This window comes from Vipera ursinii (genome assembly GCF_947247035.1).
Source record: "Vipera ursinii genome assembly, chromosome: 12".
Classification (NCBI taxonomy): domain Eukaryota; kingdom Metazoa; phylum Chordata; class Lepidosauria; order Squamata; family Viperidae; genus Vipera; species Vipera ursinii.
Window position 1 is genome coordinate 20,378,881 of NC_139525.1, and position 23,964 is coordinate 20,402,844.

At 49.3% G+C, this 23,964-nt stretch overlaps 1 protein-coding gene across 1 annotated transcript in view; it reads right to left on the reverse strand.

Annotated features, from left to right (window-relative positions):
• VSIG4 (V-set and immunoglobulin domain containing 4) overlaps positions 1 to 18,582 on the reverse strand; it is a 51,626-nt gene extending 33,044 nt beyond the window's left edge. Inside the window, exons 1-3 of the mRNA XM_083371784.1 lie at positions 18,482 to 18,582; positions 1,372 to 1,731; positions 702 to 980 (exon numbers count right to left, since the gene is read on the reverse strand). Of these exons, the coding sequence (XP_083227910.1) occupies positions 702 to 980; positions 1,372 to 1,731; positions 18,482 to 18,539 (697 nt within the window). The 5' untranslated portion in view covers positions 18,540 to 18,582. The remainder of the gene's footprint in view (positions 1 to 701; positions 981 to 1,371; positions 1,732 to 18,481) is intronic.
• Between the last annotated feature and the right edge of the window lie 5,382 nt (positions 18,583 to 23,964).

A 23,964-nucleotide genomic window follows, 5' to 3' on the forward strand; every position in this document is an offset into this window, starting at 1 on the left:
AAACAGAATGGTTGAAAGGCTGCAGGTCGTTTACACAAATTAGAAAGGCACAGTGTGCTTTGCTTGCTTTTGGTTTAGTCCCTGGTTGTTATGATGTCTAAACCAAGCTTTAGTTCTTAGCATGTGATGTCAACCAAACCAGTTATGGTTTGTTCAATAGTTCATGCTAAAGTAAATCCTGCACAGACATGTGTGAATCTGACCTAAGTTTGGTTCCACTACAACTTGTCCTTGACTTACAGCCACAGTTGGGACCACAATTTCTCTTGCTAAGCAAGGTGGTTACTAAGTGTGTTATGTCTGAATCCATGACTGTTTTTGCCATAGTTGTTAAGTGAATCATGCATTTTGCATGTTAAGTGAACTTGGTTCCCCCCCCCCCGACTTTGCTTGTCAGAAGCCAGCTGGGAAAGTTGCAAATGGTGAGCACGTGGCCCTGGAACACTGCAATCATCAGAGCTACATGCTGGTTGCCAGCTGCCCACATTTTGATCACATGACCATTCTGTGACAGTTGCTTTTTCTGGTGCAATTTTGAATGGTTGTTAAATGAATGGTTGTAAGGATTGCCTGTATTGTATTAATAGACAGAATTAAGACCCTGGACCTCTTCATAAAGGTGTGATGAAAATATTTTCCATGGACCATCCAACCCTGAATGCAATCCTTTACGTGATGTGATATTTCTGAAGCATCCTCACCTTTCACTGTCAGCTGAAAGGAGATGCTCTGCTCCTTTTGTACATTAAACCTGTTTTCAGCTGTGCAGAAGTATCTGGCAGAATCCAACACCTGCAGGTTGTCAAAGGCCAGCATGGCACCCCTCCACAGCTCCTTGGCTTCTCCCCCAGGGCCTTCTTTGTACCACCGGTAGTTGATGGGTGGAGATCCACTGGCTGAGCAGGTCAGACTCATCTGGGTCCCACTGGGCAGAACCGATTCCTGGCTGCTGGCTTTAATGACTGGCTTGGAGGCTGGAACTAGACAGCAGAATTGCTAAGCTTTCTCAAAGTACCTGTAGCAATTAAGACCTAAACAAAGGGGGAATTGCAAGCTCATCAATGAAAGGGAAATATGGCTCTCAGGCCTTATTAATTCAAATACCATTTTCTTTGTAAGTGGAAAATTAAAAGTATGAATATTCAAAGCAAAGCTGTGCTGCTTCTGCTTCTGAGGAGGAGTCAGATCTGTGGTTATGATGCATCCTTCTCTCACCTAAATTCTTCTCATAGCTTTGAAGTTCTTGAGAAGAAGAAAAGAAATAACTAAATCAAAATGGAATGCTATAAAATTAAACAAAAGGCCTTGTGGGGTTTTGCATGAGGGTCTCTGGCCCTGCAGCCAGACTGACATGTTTCTGCCTAAGATTACCTTTTACCACCTTGAGCTGGAGGGTTTTTTCTCTAGTGATTCTGCTCATGTTTTGGGCTTCCCACTCAACTAAGCAAATGAATGAACCAATATCAGTCATTTCCAGTTCCTTGATGTGGAGAGAAACATCTCCGGGGGGCTTCTGTGCAATGTTGACTCGGTTTCTGAAAGCAGCCAAGAAGATGTGGTCCCCAGAGGCATCGTGCAGCAAGATGGAGCGAGGAGCTTCACCTGGCAGGAAGAACTTCCAAGTCACCTTGAGCTGCTTGAAGTCATGGGAGGGTTCATACACACAGGGCAAAGTGGCTGGAGCTCTCCATATCCCGTTGACAATGTGGATGCCAGTCAATTCCAGGGCAGCTAGAGAAGGAGGAGGAATGTAAGCGGAAGATTTAGGTGCTGCTGACACCAGAAGGTGAATGCAATGGTCTCAGGAGAAGAAGGGCTGTAGGGGAGTAGAGACTGTCTCATTGTCTCATTCAAGGTGGTGTGAACCAGACTAAAGGAGGAAAAATTTGTCAGGCAAGGAGCTGCCCTTCCACTAACTTGTATCCTCCACAGCAATCATTTTCTGTTCATTTGGCAGAACCTACTTTATTTGCAAGAATCAGTCAGGAGTGAATACATTTATAGTTGCTGTTGTTATAATTTTGCAACACTCAGAGTCAAAAAGTACATGTGATGGTTTGATCACATAAAAGCCAGTTGGAGTTTTCAGTCGCACCATGCAAGCTGCCATCTTGATTTTTGTGACCATGCCCTATGGACCCCCCAGAGGATGAAAACTAAAAAGCACCCCTGCATTACTGAGCAGAAAAGGGTTACCTATTCCTGATCTAAATCAAACTGTGAACAAGCAAGAAGTGAAAAATGAAAAAGAAAGAAAAGCTGTGAAGCTGATACAGGGTGCAGAACGAGTTATTGGGGGGGGGTACTGCATTGTGAACGTGGTTAGAGAAAGGGAGATTCTGTTGGCTCAGAGAACAGGAAGGCAGCAGAAAAAATCTCAGTCACCAAAAGGGCCTTTCATTTGTCTGATCATTCTTTGATTTGTGCCCAGACCAAAGAAATCAGGGGAATTTTGCTTCTCCCTGATTTCCTCTTAAGCCAAAAGAAGAACCACAGCCAAACAGCCTTCCTTCATCTGGAGGCTAAAACGTACAAAGAAGGGTTTCAGGAACTGAGTATGTCTAGTCTAGTGATAAGAAGAACTAGGGATGACATGATAGCATCTTCCAATATTTGAAGGGCTGCCACAAAGAAGGTCAAAACACCTCCAAAACACCTCAGGACATGAAGTAACAAAGAGAGATCCAACCTAGAATTAAGGAGAAATTTCATGTCAGTGAGAATGATTAACCAGTGGAACAACCTGCCTCCAGAAGTTGTGGGTGCTCCATTCTAGGAGGTTTTTAAGAAGAGACTGGACGGCCATTTGTATAGGGTCTCCTGCTTGAGTAAGGGTTGGACTAGAAAACCTCCAAGGTCTTGTTTGTTATTCTGTTATAATAAGAAAGATTCAGCTGAGGAACACAGTCCTCATTCCTCAGTGATCTTTTTTATTATAACAACTGCAGATTCTAGTCTGCAGACACTGAGGTGAGTGTTGCTGCTGCAAGGAGGACCCTTTTCTCCTCCATTCAGAGACCTTAGAGGTTTGGGATATAGAATGATAGATCTCAGAGGTTTTCTAGTCCAACGCCCTGCTCAAGGCCGGAAACCTTGTACTATCCTGGTCACATAGTTGTCCAGTCTATTTTTGAAAACCTCCAGCGATGGAGCATCCACAACTTCAGGAGGTAAGGTGCTCCATTGATTAATTTTTCTCACTGTCAGAAAAATTCTTACTTCTAGGTTGGATTTCTCTTTAACAAGCTTCCACATATTACTTCTTGTTCTGCCTTCAGGTGTTTTAAAGAATAAGATAGTCCCCTCTTCCCTGAATCAGCACCTCAAATGCTGGAAAAAAGTTATCATGTCCCCCCTTCCAATCTTTCACTTTAATAAGCTAAACATACCTAGCTCCCTCATGCGATCTAGCCTCCAACCCCTTTATCTTCTTTGTTGCTCTTCTCTGCACACTTCCCATTTTTAAAGTTGAGGAGGAAACACAACAATTATTTTTAAATTTCATCTCTCTTGAGTGATGGAATTGAGGAGCACGTGCTCTGGTTTTTGCTTTGTTTTTGTTTTTTTTACTTTATGGATACTGGCAAGAAATGCAAAGTTAGTATTGAATGTGAGCAAAAATTGGGTAGCTGTCAGAAACCACTCCAATCTGCATCTTAAGAAAGAAAGACTCTTGGAGACAAGATTATCCAAGCAGGAACTTTTACTAAGACATACGTAGATGATAGAGGGTATAATAGACAAGATCTGAAGAATCCCCTCACAGATCGATATTTTTAAAGTGTCCCCAAGCAAACTCCACCCCTCAGTTCATTTGGTCAGTTCCAGATCAGCCAAGTTCCAGGTGTCAAGCCCCTCGTGGGAAAAGGAAAACATAAGTCCATTCCTAGCAGATCAATCCCTCCCCTTCACATTCCATCTGGAGTGTTAGATGTTTTTGTGCCAGCCCATGGCAGTTCCCCAAATAGGTCATCAGATGAGAGCAAAGAGGCTTCTTTGCTCCCACTGGTGGGTCAGGGGTCCCCGGCCCCTACAGCCCCATTGGCGAGAGTGTTTTATGGTTAGGGAGGGGCTGAGACCCCCCATAAATACCTCTGCTCAGGGGCTGCTCTTTGTTCGTCTTTTCTTTCTCTCTTGCATGCATTCTCTCTCTATCATACAAGCATGGATGCCTCCATGCCATATAGCTCTTTCTATATAATCTATCGATGAATAAAGCTTCATAATGATTGCATCTCTGCATCCTGTCTCTTTTACTTGGAAGCACCTTAACGATCCATCGATCTCTCGTGAGTTCATTTCACAAGTTGGTAGCAGAGAGGATGGCTTAAGGCAACGCTTTCAAGCTTGCAGATAGCAGTAAGATGCCTAGATTTGAAACTGAAACGGATGGCAGGAGATCTCCGATTGTGACCAGAAGTCTTCAATCAAGATCAGCAGCTCTGCTTCCAGCCCCTGACGCAAGCTCAACGCCAGGAACACCTTTACAAGTCTCCCTACAACTGCACGCCACAGAGGGAAGCATGGAAGGTGTACAGTCCGCCCAAGACTGTCCAGATGCAGCAGAAGTGGTCCGGGCCCAACACAGGCACCGCGTGGACCAAATGACTACACAGGAATGCAAGGAGCTGCTCCTAAAATTCCTTGCAGTACAAAAGACGCCACAAGCCTCTCCACGGGGGACCCCAGCGCAGGAAGCCTCTGAACACCTGGTGAGTCTTTCCCAAGCGACCACGAGGCCCCCTAATATGGCGCCCGCCACCCTGAGTGACCCCGGGACCCCAGGGCTTTTGGTGCGAAATTCCCAGCCAAACTGTGACCTACAACTTCCTGGGGCAACCGGAAGCAAGATGGCGGCCCCCAGGAAGACCACATGGCCTGATACCGGAAACAAGATGGCGGCCCCCAGTAACCCCACATGTTCTAATAAAGATAGGCCTCAATTAAGCCTGGAGGCCCAGCAATCGGTGGCATCCAGCCGTAGCAACATGCAAACCCCTGGGTCCTCCCCACCAGAAACCCTCAAGACCTATGATGGCAGTAAAGCCTGTCCAGCCGAGGTTGATACAGCAGGGCTTGAAGCAGCCATCCAGGTCCTGTTTTGGCCCTGGAAGCCAAAAAGACAGCAGCTCCAACATCGGGGGTAACCAGCCTCCCTCGTTACCCTCCAAGGCCCCCGACCCTCTCCCCGGGGCCCCCAACTATCCTTTCGCCGCCACCCAGATGCTCTCCTTACCAGATGGCCTTCGGGGGGGTTGGCCCCCTCCTCCAGCATCGGCTTTAGCCATCCCCAAGGTTTTCAGGACCAGCGATGGGCTTCTCAAGGCAATCCACAGCATCTCTGGGGCATCCCTGCCCCATCTTGCAATCCAGTACGGGGGGGGCTCCAGGAAGAATCTCCAGAGTTTTTGCAGCCTTCAGCCCTTTTTCAAATCCAAATGCCGGCTGGCAATCTTGGGCAACACCCACCCCCGGATCACATGATTTTCGGGCATGCCCAGATGGGGCCATCCGAAAATCAGAGAAAAATACCACCAACGACCACTAGAGGGGTCCCTTTACCTTTCATCTCAATGGAAAGCTCTCAGATGTTTTCAAATCAAGATAAAACAAACAAGAATTCATTTGTACCTGCGTCTCCCTACCACATGACTTTGAAAAACTCAAAATTGGGGGGGAGAACTACCACAGTTGGAATAGAAATGTGCAGGTATGTCTATTAAAGGATGGGACTCTTGAGATGGTTCTGAATCCACCACCTCTCCCATGGGGATCGCGAGAAGAGTGGTGTCACAGGCAAGCTTACACCACTCTGTTGAGCTCACTGGATGACAACTTGTTCCCTAGCATTCCAGATGGGCTCACAGCTAGCGCAGTTTGGCGGTTATTATACAATTTATTCAACAGCAACAGCATTGGTTCCCTCACCAGACTCACAACTGAGTTTTACAACACAAGACTCAGGTTTGGGGCCAGCATGGCAGAACATCTCAGAAAATTAAAATCGCTCAGGGCACAACTGATGTCCAGAAACTAGCGTGTACCTGAGGAGAACATGGTCGCTGTCATTCTGGCTTCCCTGGACAAAAATTGGAGCAATTTTATTATTTCACTGGAGGGGGCCAGGAATGAAGCCATGACTCTGTCCTACCTTGAAGGCAGACTCATTGAGGAAGATAGGAGACGAAGAGATGCAGGAGAATACACCAGAGTCACCACCCAGCCAGTCAGCAGACGACACCGCAACTCAGAGCAGGTTAATGCTCTACTCATGTGTTTCATCTGTGGCTCTGAGGGGCACCTCAAGAAGGACTGCCCCCATTATCAACAAGGCCCCAAGCGTGGTCCCAATCAAGGAAGGGGCAAGGGACAAGGAAGGGGGCGTGGCGGGGACAAAAGTAATACCAAAGGCAATTTTGTGTCTACTTGTACTCTCACCCCCACCACAAAGGCTGATAGCCCCAATGACTTATGGTTACTGGACTCTGGAGCTTCATCTCACATTACCAACATGAAACAAGGTTTTAAAAGGTTAAAGAAAATTAACTCATCTGTCAAAGTGGCCAATGGAGATAAGGCTTTGGTTGTTGGGGAGGGCACTGTTTCTGTACCCGGGCTTGGAAAAGTTGAAGGGGTATTACATGCTCCCTCCATTGCCAACATTAAGCATTATTTATTTTATTTATTTATTTTATTAAATTTGTATACCACCCTTCTCCCGAAGGACTCAGGGCGGTGAACAGGGCATATATAAATAGCAAATACAAAAATTAAAAGGGAATTAAACAAATGCCCAGATAAAAAACAATACAATATAAGAAACCCATTAAAAAAAACCTAACGTCCCCCATCAGGCCAGACCAGCTAGTTCAAATAAATGGGTCTTGAGACCGCACCGGAAGGAGCGAAGATCCGGTGCCATCCGGAGCTCAACCGGCAGTTGGTTCCATAGAGCCGGAGCGCCCATAGAGAAGGCCCTCCCCCTGGGGGCCACCAGTCGACATTCTCTGACCGGAGGCACCCTGAGGAGGCCCTCTCTGTGGGAACGCACAGGGCGGAGGGAAGTTGACGCCAGCAGCAGGTGGTCCCCGAGGTACCCTGGACCCATGCCATGTAAGGACTTGAAGATCATAACCAAAACCTTGAACCTCACCCGGAAGACAACTGGTAACCAATGTAGCTCGCGGAGCAAAGGTGTAACATGGGAGTACCGGGAAACTCCCAAGACAACTCTCGCGGCCGCATTCTGTACCAGTTGGAGCCTCCGAGTGGTCTTCAAGGGAAGCCCCATGTAAAGAGCATTGCAGTAGTCCAGGCGAGAGGTCACGAGCGCATGAGTGACCGTACACAGGGCATCCCGGTCCAGATAGGGCCGCAACTGGCACACCAGGCAAACCTGGGCGAAAGCCCCCCTAGTCACGGCTACTATATGGTCTTCCAGAGTAAGCCGCGAATCTAGGAGGACTCCCAAGTTGCGAGCCCTATCCACGGGGGGTAAAAACTCACCCCCCATAGAGAGAGGTGGAATGTTTTGAATGTCCCGGGATGCCGGAATGCACAGCCACTCAGTCTTGTCAGGGTTGAGCTGAAGTCTGTTCCTCCCCATCCAGACCCGAACCGCCTCCAGGCAACGGGACATCACAGTGAGGGCATCACTGGGGTGGTTTGGGGTCGAAATGAAAAGCTGGGTATCATCGGCGTACTGATGATACCCAACTCCAAAACCACGAATAATCAAATTATTATCAAATTATGTGACGATGACAGGGTGGAAGTTTTATTTCGCAATGGGGGAGGTCATGTCACCCAGAACCAGAGGGTCATAGAAAGATCCCTCAGCCAGCCTCAGGGATTTCCAAAGGGGGTGTGGATAAGAAATCCGAACCTCAGCTGTCACCTGAAGCACCGCTCAAGGCAACCAATGCCAAGAAGGTGTCAGTGGGGAAGCCACTCCATGATAAGTGTGCCCATCTCTTACACCAAAGATTAGGTCATGCGAGCTTCCCTGTGGTTAAAAAGATGGGAGAGTTTGCTGAGGGAGTCCAGCTCAAAGATTGTGAGGTGTTCCTGGACTGTGCCATCTGTAAGAGGTCAAAGAGGAAGGCTGCGCCCATCCCCAGGGTGTCACTGCGTAAGGCCCAATACCCGTACCAACTCGTACATGTTGATTTGGTTGGGCCTTTCACACCATCCCTAGGGAAAAGTCAGTATTTTCTCACTGCCGTTGATGATTTTTCACGGTACAGCCACGTGTATATCCTCACAGAAAAATCCGAAGCCTTTGAAGCCATAAAATCACTCTACAACTTTGTAGAGACCCAGTATAAGACCAAGATCGCACAACTGCAGAGCAACCGCGGGGCTGAGTTCATGTCCCGAAAATTCCAGGACTGGGTAAGGCGTAAGGGCATCCGCCATTTTCTTACCGTGCCTTTCACTCCAGCTCAAAATGGCGTGGCAGAGAAAAGAAATGGAATCCTACAAACTATGATCCGTAGTCTGATTGCAGACGCTGGGGTCACAGAATCATACTGGGCAGAGGCGGTGAAATACGCCAATTACACCTTAAACCGCACCTGGAACAGTGTTGTGAACCAGAGCCCATATTTCCTAGTTCATGGTAGGAAACCAAATCTGGGACATTTAGGTGTGTTTGGGTCCTACGCATGGGTCCACATCCCCAAGCAGCTGCGGAAGAAGGGGAGATCTGTCTCCCAAAGACTGAGGCTCTTGGGCTACGCTCCTGGCTCCAAGGCCTACCGTTTCCTGGGAGAAGGGGGCAGGATTGTGACTTCCCAATCTGCCTCCTTCGAAGAGGACTCCAATTGGGCCCAGATTCACTCCAATGATCAACCGTATATCAACCGTCCCAGCAAGGGCACACCGACTACGACATCACCTGAGACGTCCACATACCCTGCCACCGATGAAAGTGTGGAACAAGACAAAGATGTCATCCCACCTGGTTCAGATGGGGAGGATGAGCCGTCCAGTTCCCCAGCGACACCTCAGAAACCCGCGGAAGAAAAGGGCGGTGAGTGGCAGAAGGTCAGGAGATCAAAGCGGTCCAACAAAGGGATCCCGCCAAAGAGAATTGACATTGGGCACATCGCGTCTGTCAACAGTGTTGTGGTCACCCCAAAATCCTTCTCTGACATCCAGGAACTGCCCATCGAAGAACAGGAGAAATGGCAGCTCGCGATGGAGAAGGAAATGCAGAGCCTGAAACAACTCAAGGTCTTCACCCCCCAGCAACCTCCAAAGGAGAGGAAAGTCATTGGCACAAGGTGGGTTTACAAGGCAAAACCACTTGCCAATGGCCTCTACCTGTATAAGGCCCGTTTGGTAGCTCAGGGATTCGCCCAACACTACATGGAGGACTATGGGGAGACCTACTCTCCAACTGTCTGGGCAGAGAGCGTCAAGACCGCCCTCGTGACTGCAGCTGCTCTGGGGGAGGAAGTCTTCCAATTCGACATCCAGACGGCTTAGCTCCACGCCAACCTGGACCGGCAGATCTACGTGAGGGCCCCTCCTGGCTACCAGCAAGAAGGGGGAAATACATGGTTGCTCCACAAAGGGTTATATGGCCTCTGTTGTGACTCAGGGTCAGCCTGTGGGTCCAACAGCCGGCTCCGATGTATCGGAGGACTCAGATGTGGGGGAGGAGGGAAACGAACCGGCTGATGATGATTTGGAGACTTTGCAGAGTCCTCAGCCGGGAACCTCTGCTCAGCTGTGTGAGCCCGAGAGTGCGGAGGATGATGACCCACAGCTGGCCCTGTTCAAGGACGCCCGACGCAGGAGGCAGTCGAGCAGGGACAAACAAAGAAAGGCTATGGGACTCCTCGGGAGGAGGCACAGGGAGACCACGCCCTGAGCTCTCTATAAAAGGAGTGTTTGGGGAGGGGCTGGTTGCTGAAAGCAACTCTTTTGCTTGAGAAGATTAGCTCTTGTGTGTTTACTATTAAATCTTGGCAGAAGCCTTTTAGCCTTGGACGCTTTCCAGTCTCTTCTTTTGAAATAGGGGTTGAGAGAAGAGGGCTGGTTCAGAACAGTTTGCTTTCAGCCACCCACCCCTTATTACTACGATGGAGCAGCTTCTTGCCGAAAATGCCCAGCTCAACCAGCAACTCACCTTGCTGGCCACTCAGGTGGCACAACTGCAGGCTCAGGTACATGCTGCCCCCCCACCCAGGAGGAAATGTCAGATAGCTATGCCGGATAAATTTGCTGGTAATCCAGAACTGTTTCCTGCCTTCCTGGGACAATGCCAGCTTTATATCAGCGTGAGAGCAGCTGATTTCCCCACTGACCGAGATAAGGTGGGATTTGTGTTGAGCCTTCTGTCGGGAGATGCAGCTCGTTGGGGCACGCCTCTGTTGGCACAGCCTAGCCCTTTGTTGGATAACTTTGGGGGGTTTTGTGACCATATGCGCCTCATGTACGAGGACCCGATTAAGGCGCAGACTGCCACCCGACGCCTGAAAGCTTTGAGGCAGGGTCAGCGCCCTCTACAGGCCTATATCAGCGATTTCCGGCTGCTTAGCCAGGATTCCGCCTGGAATGAGGCTGCGCTCGTGGATGCCTTTCAGGATGGCTTGTCAGAGGAGATGTTGGATGAGCTGGCCCGCGTGGACATTCCCTCAGACCTGAATGGGCTGATCCATCTTTGTCTACGGATCGATGCCCGGCTGCAGCAGCGTAAGAGTCGCCGTGCCACCCCACAGACCCCTGCCGCCCCTGTTGTGCGTGAGCCCCCAGTCCAGAGGGAGGAGCCAATGGAGCTGGGTGCCGCCAGGTCCCGTCTATCGGTGACGGAAATGGACAGACGACGATCGGAGGGGTTGTGTTTTTACTGTGGGGACCCTGGACATCTGGCTGCTTCTTGCCCGAAGAAGCGTCAGCGGGCGTCAGTGACCAAGCCTGCCCCGAGAAAGTCCTCCGCTTTGCTATCGGGAAACGGCCAGAGCCCGATCTAGACGGTGTGAAAGATCGGGCGACCCACAACAACCACACCGAGCGACGCCGTTCCGATGGTGCCTGTGAACCTCCACGGCATTTGATTTTGGAGGCACGTCTGATCCTTCCTGGCAAGCCAGAGGGGATTCCAGTCCATGCCTTAATTGACTCTGGGGCTACCACTAACTTTATGGATTCGGCCTTTGTGGCCAAATGGGCTGTTCCCCAGTGTCCAGTGGATCCGCCCATGCTTGTGGAGACCATCGATGGTCGAGTGCTCCTGTCCGGGCCTATCACGGCCGCCACGCAACCCGTGTGTATGGCCATCAGTACCCATGTGGAGGCCATTCAGTTCTACGTCACTTCGGATCTGCACTTTCCCGTGGTCTTGGGACTGGCGTGGCTCCGGGCGCATGATCCACAGATCTATTGGTCTCAGAACTTGGTCACCTTCCCAAGTTTGCAGTGCGTGGACCACACCCGCCATATCTGTGCCGGCCAGGTGGAGGGTTCCCCAGGGGTTTCCTTGCCTCCCAAACTGTCCGACTTTGCTGACGTGTTCAGCGAGTCAGAGGCGGACCAATTACCCCCGCACAGGCCCTACGACTGCTCCATTGACCTAGTCCCTGATGCGCCTCTCCCAGTGGGGCGTTTGTACTCCATGTCGGAGCCCGAGTTGGCTGCATTGCGGGACTTCCTGACGAAGAACTTGGCTCGTGGTTTCATCCGGCCCTCGTCCTCGCCAGTGTCTGCGCCCGTGCTCTTCGTCAAAAAGAAGTCGGGCGAGTTACGGCTTTGCTGTGACTACCGGAAACTCAACGCTATCACGGTGCGTAACCGCTACCCGCTGCCCCTCATCCCCGAGCTCTTGGACCGACTCCGGGAGGCTAAGATCTTCACGAAACTGGACCTGCGTGGAGCTTACAACCTCGTCAGGGTTCGGCCGGGTGATGAGTGGAAGACGGCGTTTGGTACTCGCTATGGACATTTCGAGTACACGGTGATGCCGTTTGGCCTGACCAACGCCCCCGCTGTGTTTCAGCATTTTATGAATGACATCTTTCGGGATCTGTTGGACCAGTTTGTTGTGATTTACCTGGACGACATCCTGATTTACTCCCCGTCGCGTGAAGCGCATCATCAGCATCTCCGTCAGGTCCTGCAGCGCCTCCGGAAACATCGGCTGTTTGCCAAGTTGGAGAAGTGCCAGTTCTACCAGGTGACCATTGATTTCTTGGGTCACCGCATTTCTCCTGAGGGCATCGCCATGGAACCGAGTAAAGTTGAGTCGTTGCAGAGTTGGCAACCCCCGCGTCGCGTGAAGGATATTCAGCGACTTCTTGGATTTGCCAACTACTATCGGACATTCATCCCTGGCTTTGCTGCCTTGACAGCCCCCCTCACCCGGCTCCTGCAGAAGAAGACTCGGTTCCAGTGGAACGCCCCCGAACAACAGGCGTTCCAAGCTTTGAAGGACGCCTTCATGAAGGAGCCCATCTTGAAGCATCCTGACCCGCAACGGCCGTTTGTCGTGGAGGCGGACGCCTCCGACATTGCCATTGGGGCCGTGTTACTCCAGGCAGCGACGCCCAACGGTACCCTTTTCCCTTGCGCGTATCACTCACGGAAATTGAATCCCTCGGAGCGCAACTATACCATCTGGGAGAAGGAGCTGTTGGCCATCAAGGCGGCGTTCGAGGCTTGGAGGCATCATCTGGAGGGGGCGCGGCATCAAATCGAGGTCCGGACGGACCACAAGAATCTGGAAAGCCTGCAGACCGCTCGGAATTTGAACCAACGCCAGATCCGGTGGTCCCTCTTCTTTGCGAGGTTTGACTTCCGGGTGCGGTACATACCAAGCGGGCACAACCAGAGAGCGGATGCTCTGTCCAGGAAGCCCGAGTACACCCGAGTGGAAGACAAGCTTCCGCCCAGGACCGTGATCCCCGTCGAGTCTTTTGCTGCGGTGCGGGAGCCGGTGGATATACGGGCTCGGATCCGGGAGGCGCAGCAGCAGGAGGCGTGGGTGGCTCAGCGGAAGAGGTGGGGCCAGATTCGCCTTGGTCGGTCACGGATGGACTCCTGTATTATCGTGACCGGCTCTATGTTCCAGGAGGGCCACTCAGGGGACTCGTCCTCAGCCAATGTCATGATAACCCGGCTGCGGGGCATTTTGGCCTGTTCAAGACTCTGAACCTGGTCTCCCGTACCTTCTGGTGGCCCCGAGTCCGACACGATGTTCAGTCTTATGTCACCTCCTGCGTCCCATGCAGGCAGGCCAAGTCAGCGACAGGGGCCCCGCCTGGTTTACTGCAGCCTTTGCCAACGCCCAAGAGACCCTGGGGGGCTGTGTCCATGGACTTTCTGACGGATCTACCCCCATCCTCCGGCTTCACGACAGTGTTTGTGGTGGTGGACATGTTGACCAAGATGGCGCACTTCATCCCCTGTCGCGGCTTACCGTCAGCTCGCGCCACTAGTCGCATGTTCATCCAACAGGTGTTCCGGCTGCACGGCCTTCCCGATAGAGTCGTCTCCGATAGGGGGGCCCAGTTTACAGCCCGCTTCTGGCAGGAGTTGATGCGGGCGTTGGACATTAAGGTTTGCCTCTCGTCCGCGCATCATCCTCAGACCGACGGGGGTACCGAGAAGGTCATCGGCATCTTAGAGCAGTATCTGCGCTGCTACGTTAACCTGCAGCAGGACAATTGGGTGGACTATTTGGCCATAGCCGAGTTTGCCTTTAACAACTCGCAGCACACCTCCACGCAGATGACACCGTTCTTGGCCAATGTGGGTTATCACCCCCGGTTTTTCCCCCTTTCTCCCGTGGACTCACCGGAGCCGGCAGCGAACGAATTCATGGCGGAGTTACAGGCGATCCATCGGTTGGTGCGACGGCAGCTGGAGAAGGCCAAGGCCGACTACAAGAGGTTCGCCGATCGGTCGAGAAGGGATACGCCTCCACTATCGGTGGGGGATCGGGTCTGGCTGTCCACCAGGAACCTACCATCCACTCGGCCGGCGAGGAAGCTGGACCACCGATACCTTGGACCGTTCCCCGTCGAGGCCGTCATCAATCCGGTCGCCTATCGTTTAACTCTGCCACGTTCCCTGTGCGTGCACCCCGTCTTCCATCGGTCCTTGTTGGTCCCCGAACAACCGGCTTGTCCACTTCGCCAAGCGGAACCTCCCCCATCAGGACCTCGTGATGGCGACAGCACCCCCGAGTACGAGGTCGCCAGCATCAGGGATTCCCACTGGCTGAAAGGTCGCTTCCAGTACCTGATCGAGTGGAAAGGGTACGGGCCGGAGGACTTCACATGGGAAGACGCGACCGCCGTTCATGCCCCTGCGTTGGTGACTGCGTTTCACGAACAGTTCCCATCCCGACCGCATCCGGATCGGCAGACCCGGGGGAAGGGCCCTGCGGTGCGGGATAGTGTTGTGACTCAGGGTCAGCCTGTGGGTCCAACAGCCGGCTCCGATGTATCGGAGGACTCAGATGTGGGGGAGGAGGGAAACGAACCGGCTGATGATGATTTGGAGACTTTGCAGAGTCCTCAGCCGGGAACCTCTGCTCAGCTGTGTGAGCCCGAGAGTGCGGAGGATGATGACCCACAGCTGGCCCTGTTCAAGGACGCCCGACGCAGGAGGCAGTCGAGCAGGGACAAACAAAGAAAGGCTATGGGACTCCTCGGGAGGAGGCACAGGGAGACCACGCCCTGAGCTCTCTATAAAAGGAGTGTTTGGGGAGGGGCTGGTTGCTGAAAGCAACTCTTTTGCTTGAGAAGATTAGCTCTTGTGTGTTTACTATTAAATCTTGGCAGAAGCCTTTTAGCCTTGGACGCTTTCCAGTCTCTTCTTTTGAAATAGGGGTTGAGAGAAGAGGGCTGGTTCAGAACAGCCTCAAGCAGTCGGGGAAACTATGGTATGACTGCCTTAGAAAAAGTTTAGAACGAGTTGGTTTCACTGCATCCCATGCAGATGAATGTGTTTTCACACGCAACTCCAAGGGTACCACAGAACGGGTGTTAGTTTATGTGGACGACCTACTATATGTAGGGCCTGACAAGGAAGGGTGTGATGAATTTGCCAAGGCCCTGGAAGAAAGGTTTACTCTGAAGTCTTTGGGGCGGGTTGGGTGTGCACATCTTGGCCACTAAGGGGGGGTTCGCTCTATCTCAGAAAGAAAAGATAGAGGAGTTATTGGCCAAATGCAAAATGGCAGAATCCAACCCAACGCATAGCCTGATGCAAAGTGACTATTTCAATCACACTCACAAGGACGGTCCTGAGTTCACAGATAATAAACTTTACAGATCTGTGATTGGCTCCTTGCTATATATCAGCAATTGGAGCAGACCTGACATAGCTTTAGCTGTGAATCTATTGTCCAGGCATGTGGAACACCCAAAGGAATTCCACTGGACTGCTGTTAAGAGGGTACTTAGGTACCTCAGGGGCACGACCGATGCTCTCCTTGTGCTGGAACCAGAGAAGGGGAAGACGGCCCAGCTCTCCGCTTACTCAGACGCAGACTGGGCTGGCGACACCAAAAGTAGATGGAGCACCTCTGGTTTCCTCATAGTGCTAAATGGCTGCCCTGTCCATTGGCATGTTAGGCAGCAAAAATGTGTTTCTTGCTCCACGGCCGAGGCTGAATATGCCAGCCTGTCAGACACGGCCAATGATTTGATTTGGTTCAATGATCTGATAACGAGCATCTGGGCATCTCCTCCTCTGCCCATCCAAATTCAAGAGGATAACACAGCCACAATTGCAATCTCGGGGGCTTATGCTGTGGGCTCTAGGTCCCGCCACATAGACATACACTATAAAAATGTCAGGCAGCTTGCCAAAGAGGGTTTTATACGTGTTGAGCATTGTAACACAACTGACCAGATAGCTGATCTGTTCACAAAACCTGTTCCCATTGACCGGCACAACCTTCTGTGTAAGCATTTGTGTTTGGTCTTCTGAATGTGCATATGCATGTCTATGACACCTGCTTGCCCCCTCACATACACTCACTGGTCCCTGTCATTGGCTGGCAAGAAGGGGAATTGTTAGATGTTTTTGTGCCAGACCATGGCAGTTCCCCAAATAGGTCATCAGATGAGAGCAAAGAGGCTTCTTTGCTCCCACTGGTGGGTCAGGAGTCCCCGGCCCCTACAGCCCCATTGGCGAGAGTGTTTTATGGTTAGGGAGGGGCTGAGACCCCCCATAAATACCTCTGCTCAGGGGCTGCTCTTTGTTCGTCTTTTCTTTCTCTCTTGCATGCATTCTCTCTCTATCATACAAGCATGGATGCCTCCATGCCATATAGCTCTTTCTATATAATCTATCGATGAATAAAGCTTCATAATGATTTCATCTCTGCATCCTGCCTCTTTTACTTGGAAGCACCTTAACGATCCATCGATCTCTTGTGAGTTCATTTCACATGGAGAAACAAACCAGAATCCCCCCACCCCCTTTCTTAGTTGCTTGTAAGATAAGAGGGAGAATGCCTCTCATCCATCTTATTGTGATGGGTAACAGGCAGGCTAGATAAACAAAAAGTTACATCTAAGGAAAGGAAGTGGAAGCAATAAACCCCCATGTTTATTCCCTTTCCTCCTTGGGAATGGCAGAATCCAAGGGGGGGGGGTGAGATTTGGGTTTGCACAGAGAATAAAGTTAGAAATGAAATATAAATGGATTCTGACAGTAGCTATGTCTGAATACTGCAAAATTACAAAGATGTCTGGAAATTAAACATCACCTGAATTTTCCAAAAGAAACTGCAGAAATTGATGAGAAAAAAATGGCCTTTTGTACATTTTTGTGTTGTGAGATGACTTGCCTTTCAGCTTCCTATCTAGTCAGTTATTGCTCAGCAAAACCAAGAGAAGCTCATATCAATAGAAGAGAATATATGTAGTTCAGGATTCAACTATGGAATCCTTGGTTTCATTACAGTACCTAATTAGGTAACACTATCTGAAGATGTTGGCTAGCTATGTAATCAAACGTCTGCAAGCAAAAAACTAAGTTCAGAGAGCACTAAGGATTTCCCAGAAGCTTATATTGTTGCAGAAAAGTTGCATGCATAAAAGATTTGATAGAATGCCTGAGTAATCAAAATCCTACAAAAATTGTTATTATTGCCTGATAATTCATTTATTATTTAACATGATTTCAAAATGTATCAAAAACTTTGGTGAACAGAAACAAAAGAAACAAGTAAAAGAGTGCAGCTGGCTTCTATCTTCAAATGAATGAATCCAATCATGTTTGAAGTGTATCCATCTTAACTGAGTTTATGTACGGGTTCTGTGTTGCAAATATGCTTATTTGCCAGTCTCTTCCTATCAGAACCATGGGAACAGAAATATTTAAGTTGATTAATTGAGTTATGGAAAACCATGCTATCTTTTGGCATTTATGCTGCCTCATAGCCACCAATGCAGGAGCAGTTAGGGTTGAAATAATGTCAGGTACTGCAACCCCCATTGAAATAAGGCTCCAGATGTATTTTATCAAAACTTCATTAAATTTCAAAAAATATATAAAATACAAAAAAGCAGAGAAAGGGAATTAGAAAAATGAGGAAAAGGAGCTAACAGCAAAATTAGGGAGTGCAAGCAACAGCAGCAAAAGAAAGCTATAGAAAAAAGAATTTCCAATTTTCTTCAATATAGATGAAAAACTATAAATCAGCAATCCATTAAACTTGAATGGCAGCACTTCTACCACCCTCAGTGCCTGTAATCATTAACAGTCCAGACAGCAGCCAATCTGAAACCATCCGATATTAAGGGTAATCCCTGCTGTCTTTGCAAGTCATACACTGCAGTGAAATGCATCCCTTAAGAACTCAAAACTGCACTCAACAAGGCAGTTAAAATGATGGATTTTACACAGGTAAGACCGAAATATTTACTGTGAAATAAGGAGTCTGCCTAACTCATTGCTGAAGTGAGATGCCAACAAACTAACAAATGTTGGTTTGATTCTATGAACTGCAAGAAGAGTTTTAAACTTCAAAGTAAACTTAAACTAAAACTCAATTTTGGAGTGAGCAAATTTTTAAAAACAATCTTGATTGCTTTCCAAATCTCAGCAAGTTTTTATTAACATAAATTTCCATCAAAATCCTGGTGTTGCCACACCTGCCTCACTTCTGCGTCACAGTCAGCAAAGATTTCCCCCTCCAATTCAAATACTGGATTGGCCTAGAACCCCTTTTTCCCCTGTACTTCCTAATGCCTTTGAACTGCCATTAAGGGAGATGGGATGACTGATGGACATTTCTATTTACTTCACATTACAAACATTTCCTCATGTAGAACTGGAGAATTTCTGGATGCAGCTTTTAAGAGCCTGAGATATTTTATGATGTTTACATGGAAAATCCTTTCTTTACATGCAGAGACAAAAAAACAAACCTAGAACTCACAGAATGAAACTTAAGGATGTAGATTGAGATGAACCTCTTGACAGTAGTACCATAAAGTCACGCATCTGAACTCACCTTTCCCAGGGACAATGGCCACCAAGCCCAGAATCCACAGCTGGACCCATCTTTCCATATTATTTGCCACTTTCTTGCTCTCCACTGGCGAGATGCTGTCCCTCTCGAGACCAGGAGTGAAGTAAGCACAACTTCATTTCCCCTTTTTGCTTTATTATCCTTCCTTCCTTCCTTATTTATTCACTTTTTGAAAGAATCTCTCAAGATGCTGAGTGTCCCCAACACAACAGGCATGAACTAATTAAAGAGGCAGCCAGTGAAATCATGCCACCTTGAAAGCTTTGACAGACCTTGGTGGTCAGGACTGCATGGACACTCTGGGATATTAACCTTGAGATAAGACAGCTAAGGGGAGACTTCAACATTTCTGAAAGACTGGGCAGGTGAGAGGGAAATATCTAAGCTTGCTGGCTCAAATCTCAGAGGAACACTGGCCTTATACCATAGGAAAAGGGGAGAACATCAGGAAATGTTTCCGACAGTCGAAGTGGTTCAGTTGGGGAACAAACAGCCAGGGAATGTCTGAGTTCCTGCATTGAACAGCAAGATACAAGTGTTCCTTGACATATAGCCATTCATTTAATGATAGTTCAAAGTCACAACAGCCTTGGAAAGAGTGATCTGCAACCTGTCCTTAGAATTACGGCCATTGCGTCACCCCTAGGACCACTTGTGCACAGTATGGGAGCTTGGCAACCAGTTTGTATTTATGATGGTTGCAGTGTCCTACAGCCACATGGTTGGAATTTGTGACCTTACCAGCTGATTTCAAACTGAGCAAGCTGGTTTGGTTAACCACATGATTTCTTTAATGACTGCAGTAAAAACTTTTGTAAAATCAAGTCCAAACACATAATGATTTATGTAACAGCCACATTGCTTAGCGACTGAACTTCTGGTCCTGTTTGTGGCTGTAAGTCAAGGACTGTCTGTGGACAGGGTCACCCAGAGCTCCAACATTCTGTTTATTGGAGGTGGACAAGCAGAGGTTGCAGAAGAATTCCCCTCTGTTCCTCTATCAAGCAGGCCTTTGTGCTTGTGGCAAAATTTTCCAAAGGAAACACTCCTTGTGCTAACTGAAGATTATGGTCTGTCTACACAAGTCCTCTTGTTTTTCATTTCTCCTTGCTGGTTGGGGAATCAGCTCCCGGTAAGATCAGAGCAGATACAGGAACTACAAGTGTCTCTAATGTTCTCTGTATTTTTCCTCCAGCTCCTCCCTTGGGTCAGTCCTACAGCTTTTTGAAGAAACTTATTTTGGCATTCCAGGGATAATTTATGGCTAATTGTTCTCCATCTATAAGTTACCAGCAACAATAGCATGTTAGTGTTATTCTTTGGTCAACCTTAATTTGTAGATCTGTGCATGTGCACAGATGTACTGTATATACCAGTGCATATCTTGTATCACACTTTTCTATCAAAGACTTTCAAATAAAAATTAAAAAAATATCTTGAAGATTGATTGATATCAAGTCGCTGTCAACGCTTAGCAAACATATATATGTTTGCTAAGCGTTGACAGCGACTTGATATCAATTAAGTTATGGATGTATTGTCAGAGAGAAGACACATATATGTGTCTTCTCTCTGACAATACATCCATAACTTAATCTTCTGGTCTTTCAACGGTGGCCCCATTGCCATTCTAACTGAGTTCATCCTCCTTGCCACTGGTTGCTCTTGTCTTCTCTTTCCTTTCATTTTCCCCAGCATTTGAGCCTTATCCAGAGAACTGGTCTGTGATTTCAATAATATAAGTCCTTGTATCTGTCAAGATAAATTATTCTGCTTTGAACACATAATGTAATAGTTCCAACAGATAGACATGAATAAAGCAGAACTCCGAGGCCGGCAAATCCCTCAAAAAACATGTTTATTAGTTACGAAATATCGGCATGTTCAAGAGTTAAACCAAGTCTGGATACACATGTAACAATTCCCCAATACAAAGTTAAAAATCCCACCCATAAAACTATGCAGAGTCTGAAGTTGGATGACTTGTCTTGAGGGATACAAGGACTTAGGTGTGTTGAAATCAGAGGCCTGCCAGCATACTGATTGCTCTACTTGTGGTTATTCTACAAGAAAATAGAAAATACCACAGACAATCCCAGGTAGACCCAAACATCAGGGGGGACTTTCTGGATTCCTTCTGGATACCTTATTCAGCACTTCCCCTCCACAGGTTTCTCAGTCCACCCTCAAATTCAATCCCACTTTTCTGCACAGCATCCTTGTCACTGCGTTTTTTTTTAGTTTTGCCAGCTTGGCTCATTTCTATCTGTACATTTTCCCCTGCTCTCTGCACCTGTGTGACTATCTTATCATGTAACCATAGTGAATCTCACATGTCCAGCTATGTTATGGTTTCAAACTGTTTTGTGCACATGCCTAGAAAAAATTTCTCACAGTTAATTTCTTACTTTCTCTTCTGCCTGACGAGAGAATGTAGTCAGCTAGGTTTTGCTTTGTTAGTCCATTAAATGTTTTACAGTAGAATATGCCTCAGATTTTCTTTCTTTGATATTCACCATGCATCAGATGAGCCACGGTCCATCCTCTTCTGATAGGAAGGTTAATTCTTCTGCGACAATCCTATCCTGGAGTAATTCTTAAATAAGAGACTTTAAAGCAGGGCAGGACCAGCATTTTATTCAATGGAGGGCCCAAGAAAACAGCCAGGGGTGTTGGTGGTGGGAGAAAGAAGGATGTGTTCCTGTGTACCCCATAATCACCCAGAATTGGTCTGGAGTTGACTGGCACCTAAATGTAAATTAAATAAATAAATAAATCTACAATTTACAACAGGTCAAAGCTCCAAATCAAAATGCTGTTACATACACCCCCTCCCTCTATTTCCATATTGTGCAATTTAATAGGAGGCCCCTGATTACTTTTTTATCGAAAATTTTTATGGGGTTGGGGAGAGGGGTGGGAGATGGGGGTTGTCTGGCTATGGGGGGTGGCCAATCAACCATGGCTCAGGCCAGACTTGGGTCTGACCGCGCGGGGGGAGAACAGGGTGTGGTTGTCTCCGGGGCTCATGAGCGGTTCGTGGGATTACCGATTCCCACGACGGGGAATGGCAGCAGGTGGATAGACAGAGGGCTGTATCGTTACCGGGAGGGCCGTCTCCGCTATTTGCAAGCGGTGAGGCGCTCCGACCCTCTGCTTCTTCCCCGAGGTTCCGGGAGTGAGGATGTGCAGCCTCCTGAGCTCCGGCTGGTGTACCTGAATGCCAGGTCCGTGGTTAACAAAGCTCCCCTCGTTAGGGATTTAGTTGAGGGTGAGCATGCGGACCTGGCTTGCATCACGGAGACTTGGTTGGGCCCAGAGGGTGGGGTCCCTTTGGTTGACCTTTGCCCACCAGGCTTCCGGGTGCTACACCGGCCACGAGCTCAAGGTAGGGGTGGGGGTGTGGCGGTGATTATCAGGGAGACCTTATGTCTGCGGGAGACCACCGTTCTTCAGATAGTCGGGTGTGAGTCTCTCTTTGTGAGATTTGGTTCTGGGGCGCAGTTGGACTTGCTGCTGGTGTATATTTCACCTAGTCGCGCAGCAGCAGCCCTGCCCGAACTGCTCGATATCCTCTCGGGGTTGGTGGTTGAGTTCCCCAAACTTATAGTTTTGGGAGACTTCAATCTACCATCCCTGGGAGGCTCATCTGAGCTAGCTCGGGAGTTCATGGCTTCCATGACGGCCATGGACCTGACGCAAGTAATTTCTGAACCAACTCATGAGGGAGGCCACACCCTTGACCTGATTTTCTTATCTGGACGGTGGTTGGATGATCTTGGTGGGGGCTCTTCATTTATTATGCCCCTGTCATGGACCGATCATCACCTCCTGCGGCTGGTCTTCCATCTTGCAACCCCCCGCCGTGGGGGTACGGAGCCAATTAGATGGTACCGCCCCAGACGCTTAATGGATCCTGATAGATTCCAAGCGGCGCTGGGGTCCCCACCTGCCTCCATTGCTCACAACTCGGCGGATGCCTTAGTGGAAGCCTGGGAAAGGGCAGCCACTGAGGCACTTGACCGGGTTGTACCCTTGCGGCCCCTGACCCGGTGCAGATCCCAGCGAGCTCCATGGTTCTCCGCAGAGCTCAGGGAGATGAAGCGTCGGAAACGGGGCCTAGAGAGCTGCTGGAGGTCCAGCCGATCTGAATCCGACCGGTTGCGGTTAAGAAACTACATTAGGTCTTATCTCGCAGCGATGAGGGCGGCGAGGTGTAATTACTTCTCTACCCTCATCGCATCTGCAGATAATCGCCCGGCCGCCCTGTTTAGGGTGACTCGCTCCCTTCTTAATCAGGAGGTGAGGGAGGATCCCTTGCAGGGTCGTGCCGAGGAATTTAGTCAAAATCTGTCGGATAAAATCGCTCGGATTCGGACCGGTTTGGACTCAAGCTGGGCAGAGTCTGGCGATCAGGACACGGGCGGTCCTGTCAATGTTATCTGGGAGGAGTTTGATTCTGTGACCCCTGATGAAGTGGACAGGATTATGGGGAGGCTGAGCTCCACCACATGTTTATTGGATCCGTGCCCTTCTTGGCTGGTTTATGCAGCTAGGGAGAGGACACGAGGCTGGCTCCAGGCGGTTATATCTGCTTCTTTGAGTGAGGGTTATTTCCCCACCGTCTTGAAGGAGACGGTGGTGAGACCTCTCCTCAAGAAGTCTGCCTTGGACCCAGCTGTATTGAACAACTTTCGTCCAGTCTCCAACCTTCGCTTTCTTGCGAAGGTTGTTGAGAGTGTGGTGGCGCATCAGCTCCCTCTGGTCCTGGATGAAGTGGATTATTTGGACCCTTACCAATCGGGTTTCAGGCCCAGGTACAGCACGGAGACGGCATTGGTCGCTCTGGTGAATGATCTCTGGAGGGCTCGGGATAGGGGATATTCCTCTGTCCTAGTCCTATTAGACCTCTCGGCGGCTTTCGATACCATCGACCATGGTATCTTGCTGCGGCGTCTCAGGGGATTGGGAGTGGGAGGCACAGTTCTTCAGTGGTTCTCCTCCTATCTCCTGGGACGCTCGCAGTCGGTGTTGGCAGGGGGGCAGAGGTCGACCCCTAGGACTCTCGCTTGTGGAGTTCCTCAGGGGTCGGTCCTCTCGCCTCTCCTGTTCAACATCTACATGAAACCTCTGGGTGAGATCATTCGTGGCTTTGGAGTTGGGTATCATCAATATGCCGATGATACCCAACTTTTCATTTCGACCCCAAACCACCCCAGTGATGCCCTCGCTGTGATGTCCCGTTGCCTGGAGGCGGTTCAGGTCTGGATGGGGAGGAACAGACTTCAACTCAACCCTGACAAGACTGAGTGGCTGTACATTCCGGCATCCCGGGACATTCAAAATGTTCCATCGCTTTCTATGGGGGGTGAGCTCTTACCCCCTGTGGATAGGGCTCGCAACTTGGGAGTCCTCCTAGATTCACGACTTACTCTGGAAGATCATATAGTGGCCGTGACTAGGGG